At 41.7% G+C, this 12,193-nt stretch overlaps 1 protein-coding gene across 7 annotated transcripts in view; it reads left to right on the top strand.

Annotated features, from left to right (window-relative positions):
• Positions 1-12,193, top strand: part of LOC147019454 (plexin-A4-like) — a 537,201-nt gene that overhangs the window by 468,412 nt on the left and 56,596 nt on the right. For all 7 annotated transcript variants that reach the window (XM_085893965.1, XM_085893967.1, XM_085893963.1 and 4 more), the window contains one exon: positions 1,812-1,971. In XM_085893965.1, coding sequence (XP_085750091.1) covers positions 1,812-1,971 — 160 coding nt within the window. The remainder of the gene's footprint in view (positions 1-1,811; positions 1,972-12,193) is intronic.

The following is a 12,193-nucleotide window of genomic DNA, read 5'->3' as shown; positions in this document are numbered from 1 at the left end:
AGTTACTATTTCTTGTATAGATACAGTTTCGGATCATCGTGTATGATTTGCCAACGTTCGTGTAAGAATATCCCACCTGCTTTCCAAGTCTGCATGTCGACCTTTTCAGAGAAACCTGCAAAGCTTCTCTTGCAGCCTCTATCTTGTCGAGAGTTCTCACTGAAGGTTTGTGATCATTATCATTTCATTTGGTCTTTCACACTTCCAGCATTTCTAATCATTCAACAATACATTTGATGGTTTTGTATTGTGGAATTATTGCATTCCGATACACCTTACTAAACTGCCTTTGTGAAGAAACGTATGACGTAGTCGCAAAAAAGTCTCTGAAATGAGCATCCGCCGGGTCACAATGAAATTCCTCTCCATGGTTGAAACTTCTGTTGAAAAAAACTTCAAACCTTTTTCTTTTGGCAACCTGAAAATATAAAAGAGGGTCACGTTTGTAAAATTATGGCAGCTGTTTGAAAAGTTGCACATTAATTTGGCCCACCCTGTAAACAAGATGTAACTATCCATATCTTGAAGAAATCTTCACTGAACACAATCTTACAAATTTGACACCTGCTTCTCATTTACCTTTTATTTACAATGTTCTCAATTGTGCTTTTTCAACATTCTGTTTTCAGCTTTCTCTTTTATTCAACTTTGTTACATGCAGGTCAGCGTGTTTCCTCTCTTCCTCTCTCTTCTCTTTTTCTGTTCTTTCACTCCAAATTGCTTATTCTGTCCAACTGCTGCCCCACTGTCAGTTTGGTGCTTTTTTGTGCACCCCTCACCTTGCTCATCCATGAGCCCCAATATTGCAAAAAATATTCTTGGATTTTTGGAGAATGAGAAAATAGTAAGCAGGACCTCAAGGATTTGTGGCCATAACTACGATTTCAAGTTATATCTTTAATTATTTGCACGACTTTTTTGTGGGGGGGGGGGGGGTTGAGAACTATGGGTATGATCATGAAGATCAATAAAACACTGATAGCCCGAACCCAGTGAATGTTCAAATCAGGGTTCAAGGATGGAGTCAACATGATGTCAGAGGAGGTATGGTAACCACCGTGGGAAACGAGGTGACATTTCAGGCATTAACCCTTTGGTGGAGCAAAATAAGATTTGCTTTTCTCTTCTATGGATTGAAGTCATAAATACCCACAATATTAATATTGTAAATTATTGAGGGAATTTTACACTATAAAAGAATATACTTTTCAATAACTTGTAAGTTCATATTTGTACACCCTTTGTGTATTTTTGGAGGAGTGGGTTATTAAGGAGTTTGGGTCATGATCGCTGCCTTTGTATAACGAGTTCCCTTCCAAGGAGCTGCATTGCAGATAGAGGCTATTAGCCCCACAAGCCTGTGCAATGGTTGCCAACCTATAGTTGTTTGTCCGTGCTCTATTCTTTGTAAATGCCGAATGTAAAGCAAGGAAGCAGCAAGTATCATTTTGAAGCTTTTGATATGACTCAGTCGGGGTTTGTACCACCGACCTCCCAGACTCAGAGCATATGCTCGAAATATTACACAACGGAGTGTGGTCGTGCATTATTTTTAGATGTGTACAAAGTATAATGTTATAAAAAAAAAAAATTAAAATGTGCATTTATTTTTTTTTCCTATTCCTCATCTGTATATTTTGCAGTTAAACATCATGAATGCTGATCTCCAGATATTCAGAGGCAGATTGTGATCGAATGTGCATGACAAAATTAAAATGTTTATTGGTGTTGCAACCAGCTTCAACCAAGTCATTATTCTGCTCACTCACTGAACTCTTTGGTCATGCTCTTCACTTAATGTTTTCCTGCAGACACTGCACTGTATAAACCCTGACAGTGAAAAGAGCCCCGAGGTGGCTGTGAAGGTGTTGGACTGCGATTCCATCACACAGGTCAAAGAGAAACTGCTTGACGCAGTCTATAAGAATGTTCCCTATTCACTACGGCCCAAGGCAGCCGACAGAGACTTGGGTAGGTCCATGATGGCCGATCATCTTGTTCATCTTTTCCGTCTCTATCTGCCTTTCTTCCTCTTTCTCCATGTCCTCAAGCTGACTGCGATCAGAGAGTTCAAGGTCATATTTCTATGACATTAATATCATGTTTTATTGCCTTCTTTTCAGGGTTGATTTTAGATAATACAGAAAAGGTTTTTATGCTGTTATCACATCATTTTCAATTTTTCCATCTGTAATACATTTCCATAAATGTTGTCACTGGAAACTGCAAGTTTTAAAATTGTGTGTGTGTGTGTGTGTGTGTGTGTGTGTGTGTGTGTGTGTGTGTGTGTGTGTGTGTGTGTGTGTGTGTGTGTGTGTGTGTGTGTGTGTGTGTGTGTGTGTGTGTGTGTCTGTGTGTTGTTATGTCTGGCTTCCTTCTTGGGACTAGTGCAGTAATTGGTCTTTATTTTGATTGTTGAACCATTAAAACGTGTAGGAATTTCATTTCATTTGCATATGTTAATTGGAATTAGAATTCAACAGTATTCTACCTTTATTTCCTCTAACAACATGATGCCAATTATTGCAAGTATTGTCCTAAAGGTCCCTTTGCCAAAGTAGAACTTGGTGTCTAACACTACCCTGATTGCACTATTGCACCCATTGCTAGTGTTGTGTCAATGGTTATTCCAAAACCATTTTATTGCACTCCCAAATGTAGAATTCCTACATTAAGGAAATAATCTTTACTACTGTGACAACCGTTTCCCATTACCTAACACAATTTAAATTAAATCCCACCAGCCATTTTCTTGCCCACTTCTCGAGCACATCCAAACGATCCTGCATCTGTTTCTTTTCTCTCCAGCTGTTTAATTTAAATCCTTGCTTAATTTAAGCTTAGAAATTAAATAAACCAATCCCTGTTCTTTCAACTAGATAGTCTTCTTTCATGTATAGCACATGGCTGTGGGAAGCATCATTTTCTGGGGTGCAGATATGCGCTGATGCAGTGCCCCCTGGAGGTTAGAGTAGGAATTTTTTTTAATTTGTTCATGATGCCGGTGATAGCTTCTTCACGAACGTCACTGTTGGATCTTCAACATCCACCAACTAATGCTAGCAGAAGGGACGCCCAGTTTAACGTCCATCCGAGGGACGGCACACACATTGATGCATCACCATGCATGCGAAATACCAAGATGACAGTTTATAGCTGGGTCGAGATTCAAACCCATGCTGGTTGCTCAGAGACGAGTGTTCACATCTCTAGGATACCCTGCCAGCCCTTTTAACTGGATCCTTTACCGAGATTGCACACAGCAAGGGAGCAAAACGTTATCTCTACGGTAGTCAAATCGGTAACATCCTCCATACCAATATACTGCTTGCCCAATTGCTACTACTCTGTCTCCTGTTCTTGATCCATTTTTCCTCCAATAAGCAATCATGCCTCTTTAGCTCTGACACCCAATGTGTAATCTTTTTTATTTTAAGTTTTATAACATCTCATTCAACTATTCACCATTCAGATGGTTCTTCCAAAAATTAATATAAGGTCTTTCTTTTCAAAAAAAAAGATTTCAAATACTGTAAATTGGCAGTAACATTTACTGTACTGATATCTTACAAGAACTTGACTCGCTCAAAATATATTACGCTACGAGCAAACACCATCCGTCGCTTCGCTGATGGTAATATTAAAGGGGGGGGAGAAAAAGAGGGGGGCAGAGGGGAGAGGGGTGTGGGAGAGGGAAGACAGTGTGAGGTAAGAGGAAGGGAAGGCAGACGTGTGGTGGAGCGTTAATTACGATTCATACCATCTCATCAAATTTATTCTGCACAGAATAATAGTGAATATTGAAACAAAATAATGTCTGAAATCCATTTTCGACCGCTCGAACTATAAACACAGTCTGGAGACAAACTTCTTTTCCAGACAAGTCCGGAGACAAACTCCCGTCCAGACATAAACACCGCCTGGACGCGTCTGGAGCCGATTGGCCGGAGACAAACACCGCTCGGACACATCCAGAAACAAACTCCCATCCGAACATAAACACCACCAGGACACGTCCGGAGATGAACCTTCCCCGGACACGTCTGGAGACAAACACCATCCAGACATAACCACCGTCCAGATATGGAGGGGGGGGGGGAGAGATAGAGATAGAGATAGATGCAAATACAGGAGGAGATGTGGGAGGAGAGTACTGTATTGGGAGAGGGGAAGAGCAAGGATGGGACAAAGAGAGTGAAAGAGGGGTGGGAGCAGGGGGTTAGTAGAAAGATTATGTTATGCATTATGAATAACACACACACACACACACACACACACACACACACACACACACACACACACACACACACACACACACACACACACACACACACACACGCATGCTTGGCCGATATCAGCAATTTTCAGGAATCGGCAGGTTAGAGTCAGTGTGATTACCGACTACAGTACTTACTGTATAGAACCCAGAAACCTTGAGTAGCTTTCACCGAAAAACAATGTTGCATTTATATTGACGTTTCAGGGATATGTTCATTAATATTATTCTTTATGAACAGTTGCGTGTGACGGTGGAAAAAACATTTCGCTCGGTAATTTTAAAAATACGTTAATACGGCAAATGGCTCAGAAATCAGGTGTTATCTCACAACAACTCGCTCAGGGTGACGGAGCACTAACCACTCGATCAGGGTGACGGAGCACTAACCACTCCCTCAGGATGACGGAGCACGAACCACTCGCTCAGGGTGACTGAGCACGAACCACTCGCTCAGGCTGACGGAGCACGAACCACTCGTTCTGAATGATGTGGCGTGGCAAAAGCGTCCGCAGAGTGAACGATTCACTCAGAATGATGTAGTGCAGTATCGCTATAGACAATGGGCACTCAGCAAGTGGCTTAAGTCCTCATGCAAGCAGTCCAATTAATTGTTGACAAGGAACGGTTGGCCAGGCTGTCGCTGCATAGCATAAAGGATCCCTTTAACTTTAAAGCCCGTCTTTACCGCGCATGCAGCAGTTAAGGAATTAAAATGAATTAATTAATCAAAATGACTTCATCCACAAAAGAGTTGCAGCTTAATGCAGAACAACTCTGGAGAGATTGCAGAGTTCAATCGCCTGTGAAATAAACATGGCAGAAAATGCGCCATTTTGCCTGCCCATCTGTGCACGTCATGTGGTGCATCGGTTCGAGAACCGCACAAACGTTATAACTTTATTTTAAAACGTCTGTTTTTTTATTCCAGATTTGCTTTGATTCCCTGTAGAGCACATCGTGAAACATCCGAAAATATAGACATAGCTCTAGCAGACGCTATGGATAGGCATTCCCTCTGGGGGACAGGGCATTCGGTCTTGCGGTAAATGCATTAAATCATTATTCTCAATGAAGCTGGATAATTTGTTCACTCAATATAATTCTCAAAACAGTCGAAAAAGATTCATACCTGTTCTTTCAACTAGATAGTCTTCTTTCATGTATAGCAGATGGCTGTGGGAAGCATCGTTTTCTGGGGTGCAGATATGCGCTGATGCAGTGCTCCTGATGCAACCACAGTTAATTAGCTTCAGAAATTATACATTTTCTTGTGTATGTATGGAGGAGGGAACATCGCCTCGCTTGCTTAAAGTAAATAGGTATATCGGCTTAGTTATAAGACTCGTTATTTCTTTAAATCATCAGTTTTTACAACAAATTTAGTCCGGACGATATGCGATCCTCAAAACCGAAATAATATTTTGACAATATACTTTAATTACTCTGTGAGAGTAGATCATGAAAATTGTATCATTTCATGCATGATATCGCTCCAAGCTCCTCACGTGAAAACGATAGCACTTACAAAAGTGATGTACACAACGATTCATAGCTAAGATGAACAGGCATTCGATATGAGTGAGGAAAGTGAAAAATAAACGATCATTAAGAAATCGTTGTGGCCTGTTCCAAGTCAAGGTGAGGTTGAGCAGGCCTAAAAACATTGCGGCTTCAAACCCTCGCGAGGTTACCCAGAAAATTCCTTCAGACCCCAGAGAGCAAGGTGGCCGATGATCACCTGATAAGATATAATTAAATAAGGCTGTTAATTATCTTCAAAAAGGGTGTTTTATTAACCCAAACACCCAATTTTCACTCTTGCACTTCCTTGGAGTTCCCTTGTTATGCATGCAAAGTTTCAGGCTGCTTGGTTTTATATAGTTTTGGAGTTATGGTGGAGACACGCGCGCGCGCACACACACACACACACACACACACACACACACACACACACACATACACACACACACACACACACACACACACACACACACACACACACACACATTGCCTTTTATTACTATAGATAGATTATGCTATTTGCTAAGTCCTGAGTTAAGTTTCAAATATGTTATATTTAACTAAATTTAAATGTACCAGCATCGAATTCCTTGTTGCTTCCTTTGAGCTATTCAAAAATAATTCAAATGCTCGATTAATTCTTCTTTGCATTGAAGAGTTCTCTTAGATAGACCACATTTCCTAACTTTTGCCTCCAAAAATAACCCCAAACATGTGAAGTTCTTCATTGGGAAATCTGAACTTCTCATGGCATGTAAAGCCTTTTTCGTAGTTTTTTTTATGACTGATTTATGGGTTGGAGACTCCACTTTACCCATGTTTCTCCTGCTTTACTATGGAAAACAAAGTTCTGAGCATCATTGACATCTTCCACCAAGAAGCCAAGGCAAAGGGCTTATTGTGAGCCTGGTGTTGGCTTAGCAGTTAGGGTGGATGGCTTGGGATCTAGGGGTCCTGAGTTTGAGCCCCTCTGTTGAATTTACACCAGGTGGGGTTGACTCAGTCTGTCATCCTTCTGAGGTTGGCAAAATGAGTACCAGTGTACTGGTAATTGGGGCACAGCATCAGTGGCACAGCTGCGTCCCCAGCCAATGATGCTACCTGCAGCCGTGTACTGCATACGAAGGTAGAGGAGGGCTTCCTGTTCTCTCATCATAGTTGAATTGGGAGTCTGCCGACTTTCTACCACCATTATTCTGGTGTTCCTTCCATACTCTTTCAGTTCTCCACCCCTCTCCAGATTATCTAAAATACACGTGTTCTTTGAATAACTCCAACCTTGTTAACCTCTCAAATAACCCTTACCTTGTTAACCTCTGAAATATTCCACACCTTGTTAACCTCTCAAATCCAGGCTTGTTGCTGACTTCCACTTGCTCTGCTTTTCTCACACCTGTGGAATCACCCCTTTGATAAAATACAATCCCATCTCATGCCATCTTCCATCACCACCCATATTTTCAACTCTGTTAACCCTTCCCACACCCACTTCTCTTCCATGAATGCTTCCTCCTCCTCCTCCTCATCTCCCATTCATTCACTTGACTGCTTCTTCTGTGTCCACCCATTCGTCACCACTCTGTCGTCAATGTGAAAACCTTAGATTAATTATCTGTGGTATCACTCTTCCACGAGCCACTCGACCTTGCATTCAAATATCGACACACCATACCTTCATGGACTTCTAATTTGATTTCATGTGGAATTAAAATTAGGTTCAACAAGGTGTTAGGTTTTGACTTGTTTTTTTTAAAGTGATCTACGGTTGATGGAGGAGCTTGTACAACTATGGCATGCAGACAAAGACATTAGTAGACATCAGTGCACTTTTACCTGATTACAGTGATATTAGTGGACGATGGAAAATCACAAATTCTCTTTGGGATTTCTATGGATTGCTTGGATCATTAATGAGGGGGTTCATTGTGTCACACTAACAGGTCAACCAAAATTTGGGAACAACTGGTATGTATACGTGGTCATGTGACACAAATGATCAAATTGTATTTTTATCATGATTGTCAAGTCTTGGTATTGTTTGTTCCACTGGTTTCAATCCTACTAGAGTGAACGTACATGCATAGTCACCACTTCCGGCCATTTTTCTCAAGGAAACTTGTGTTTCTGTTGGTGTTCCACTAGGCTCTGTCCTCGACCCAATTTCATTCTTGAATTATGTCACTCCTTCCGAGGGGAGGGCAAGAGACATTGTGAGGGGAGGGGAAGAAGGCAGCGTGAGGGGATGGGAAGAAGGCAGCGTGAGGGGAGGGGAAGAAGGCAGCGTGAAGGGAGGGGAAGAAGGCAGCGTGAGGGGAGGGAAGGCAGCGTTAGAGTCCCTTTATGGAGAGAGTAGCGACATAGAGGGTCCGGAAAAATCGAGTCACGTGATTGCGTGGAGCCATTTTGAATCCATCGCGGAGAGGATCGGACGCATATCGGTCAGCGTTTTAACATACCCGCTGTACGCAGCGTTCTCATTCGTGTTTTACATCGATATTATGACAAAATGACAGGTTGTTGCGCCTTTGGGTGCACAAATAGAACAGAGAAGGGATTCAAGATGTATCGATTTCCATCAGATGCTAAAAGACGGAAAATCTGGGAGAACAGAGTCAGTCGTGTTGGATGGAAAGAAACTTCTTCGCCAGTTCTCTGCCAGGTCAGTGTGATGGTGGTAATGGTCCCATATGCGTATATTTGTGTGCTGCGAGTGAGACTGGCCTTTACTTTGGCTTTCCAGGCTTGTTATCCATTGCTCGTGGATTAATTAGCACTTGAAGGGGAAGGCATCTTTATTTAAAATTAAGTTTGAGTTAGAGTCTTCTAGCTAGATCAATCAATATAGGGTCTAGATCATGTCTCCAAAGTCAGACTCAGACAAAGTTGAAGTCAAACTAAAGTCAAAACAAAGAAGAATGAACGGAGAATGGATCCGGGCTAACTCGGCCCACTCTTCAAAGGTAGGGTTAGGGTCAACACTAACCCTAATTCTGACCCTAACCCTAACCCTAAACCTGACCCTAAATCTATCCCTAACCCTAAACCCTAACCCTAGCTTTTAAGAGTAGGTTATACCAAAGATTTAAAATATATTGGTGTGGGAGCAGACTGCCAGATCTCAGGATACTAAACAGGTCGACACCCCATAGGTTCACAGGTTCACGGTTTGAGTATTAATCGTAAATGAGTTCAAAGCCTTTCACAATGGTCTCTGAGACCTTCATAAAACATACAATAAAATATGTTTTATTTTTTGTATTTTCACATGGAAGATATGATTATTGTCATTCAAATTTTCAGTGATGCTTCAGAAAGAATTTGCTAGAAACCAATTCATGCCAGTTATACAGTTGTATGCCACAACTGAGAAAGAGGGTGGGGGGGCATGCATTGAATGTATGTATTTGTCTCTGTTGATTTGAATGTGTGAGGACATTAACTTGTGTTTGTGTGTGTGACTTTCAATTTATAATTTGTATGTGTGTGCATTAGTACATGTGTGTATGTGTGTGAGTGATTGTAAATATATAATTTGTATATGTATTAGAGATTGTGTGTGTGTGTGTGTGTGTGTGTGTGTGTGTGTGTGTGTGTGTGTGTGTGTGTGTGTGTGTGTGTGTGTGTGTGTGTGTGTGTGTGTGTGTGTGTGTGTGTGAAGAGGCCGGGTGGGGTGGGCTAATCTATTTTGGTGGGATTAGTATATGATCGGCAATATGCAGCAAAGTTTAGATTAATAATTTAAATATGAAAATTAAACAAACAAATATATACCCACACACAATAAACAAGGTCAAACAACTGCAGAAATACAAAGATAACTCTTAACATTGTATTGTACATGTTCATGTATAAGCAGGGAGGTGAGAGTTCGAGTGTCGCTCTCGCCTCCCTGAATTTAAAATGAGGCTGTAATAAGCAGCACGTGTTCTTGTCTAGTTCATTCCTTCTTTGTCATGGTTCTAATAATGTCTGTGACTGTTAAATCACAACCAGCTCTGTGAATTTCTTCTTTATCATGTGGCTCTTAGTTGTCATAAATCTTCTATTTTGTCATCTTCACATAATTTGTTCATTATCAACATGGAAAAGACCATTCCCATCTCTCATACATAGAGAACATAATGGAATACACGGTTCAATGTACTCGCGCCATACGGCGGCTCCGCATGCGCACCGCACTGAATGGACTCAAAATGGCGTCAAATCGTTAGTTGTCGCTACTCTCTCTATAAAGGGACTCGAGGCAGCGTGAGGGGAGGGGAAGAAGGCAGCGTGAGGGGAGGGGAAGAAAGCATAAAGGCAAGAGAAGGAAGCATGAGGGGAGGGTAAGCAACGTACCAGGACATTACCGGGCCAATAAAATGCACCCAAACGGCAACATTTTTTTTTTTTACCGCCGTGTTCTTTATAAAACCGGGTGGGAAATCTCTTTCTCATTCATCTTCTTCTTCTTCACTGACAACAATGTGAGTCTCATTTAATCCCACTTCTCATATTGATTAGATTCAGAAAATGCTCATTATGCACCGCCATTTAAAGTATCACAAAGCAGGTCGCTCTACTTGCAACAAAGGTGAGAAATGGATCTGAAAAAGCAGCTGATATTTCAATAATTTATGGACACAATTTTTAAATGGTGAAAGTTCATTTTTATTCCATTTTTAGCTCACGTGGACTTTCGTTAGGTTAGCTTAAGTCATTGAGCAGTGTCCCTAGGTGAGTGAGTGAGTCAGCCAGTCAGCCAGTCAGCCAGTCATTGAGTCAGTGAGTCCGTAAACACTTCAGTTATTATCGCTTGAACCAAAAACACGATTTTAATGAAAGTTTGCCACGAGCTTCATATCTGATGCCTAACGAAGGTGTACTGACCGCAACAATATCTGTGCTCATTAAGAGGGTCGACGGGGTGGGTGGGGGGGAGGTGTTTGACCCCTACCCCCAAATAGGTATTTGCTTTCTTCTCAGAAACCACACACGCAATTTTGATGAAACTTGAACACAACCTTCAGATCAGGTCAGGTATGTGAGCATGCGCCAGAGCAGCACGTCGCTGCGTCCACTTTCTGCCGGTACTCCAGGGGCCTCCGTCTGGCCATCCCCCAGGCAGATGCCTGGCCCATCCCCATCTCCTTGAGATGCCACTTTTACTGTCTACAACCTTCATCACTCATAATGTACCAAAGTTTATTGACCACATCAAAATCTGTGCTCATTAAGGGAGTCTATGGGGGGGAGGGTGAGTGATGACTCTTTGGAAGGAGAGAGATGTGTCTGGCTGCATCACATCCAGTTCCGTAGCCTCTTGGCACACACATGCTTGTCTGACGTTATTGATTCTCCTTTACCGCTTCTGTCCACGGTAGGGGTAAAGGAGAATCAACGTTTACTCGCTACGCTCTGCGGGATGTCTCTGGCTCACTACAGCCACTGATCTACGATCTCCGCTTCTCGCTCGGGTGCTGTCCCAACCGAACTTTCCTGAACCAACTGACCGTCCGGTCCCTGCCCCTCGGTCTTTTTGTCTTTTTTCTTAAGCTTGAAGACACATTGCGGTCGGTAAGAATCACAGTTGCCAACTCCTAAACAAACTTCAACACATGAAGTATTGTTTCACATACAAACTACACACTTATGGTAAACATGTATGGATCGTATAATTGGTCCATTTTACACCCGTTATGCCCTCTTCACTCTCCCGCAACAATATTGTTGAAGTCATATTTTACATTATGTGGAATTTCCACAGGTACCTCCGAGTTATTCATATTGATTTTGCAACTTATATTTCATTGCCTTACCAGTGTCCACTTTACATCTCCAAATGATTAAAAATGCTGACGTTGCAACAGTCATCTCCGATGGATGGCAAAAAGATCACATCGGTCTTGTACTTTCTCACTTTTACTGTCTACCTGTCCATTTCTGTGTCAGTTTGTTAACCTCCGCCATCGAAGATGGACGGAGGTTACTGTTTTCACTCCTGTCTGTTTGTTTGTTTGTTTGTGAACAGTATTACGGAAAAACTCCTCGACGGATTTTGACGAAACTTGGTGGGGGGGTTAGGTCTGATCCAAGGATCATGCCATTAGATTTTGGACTTGGTCCAAAGTCCAATATCGCCGCTCTGGCGGCCATTTTGAAAAACTATTTGAATTTTTGTTTTTGCATTTCTACATGTTATAAGTGATTTCCAACAAAAAACATGCCAAAATTATAATTGCGGCTGATTTTGGAACTTCAGGTGGATATACCCACGTAAAATCAATTTCTGTCTCAAGGAATCGAGTTATGACGAATGAATTGAGTATGTAAAAGTTAAAAATAAAAGGGAAAGTTGCAAACTATAACTCTGTGAGCACTGTTGACGTCAAATTGAATGAATAGGATATCAGG

Source organism: Eptatretus burgeri, chromosome 9 (genome assembly GCF_056783735.1).
Source record: "Eptatretus burgeri isolate ZD-2024b chromosome 9, Ebu_testis_v1, whole genome shotgun sequence".
NCBI classification, from domain to species: Eukaryota; Metazoa; Chordata; class Myxini; order Myxiniformes; family Myxinidae; genus Eptatretus; species Eptatretus burgeri.
Note: the sequence above shows the minus strand (reverse complement) of the source record. Positions and strands in the feature narration are given on the sequence as shown.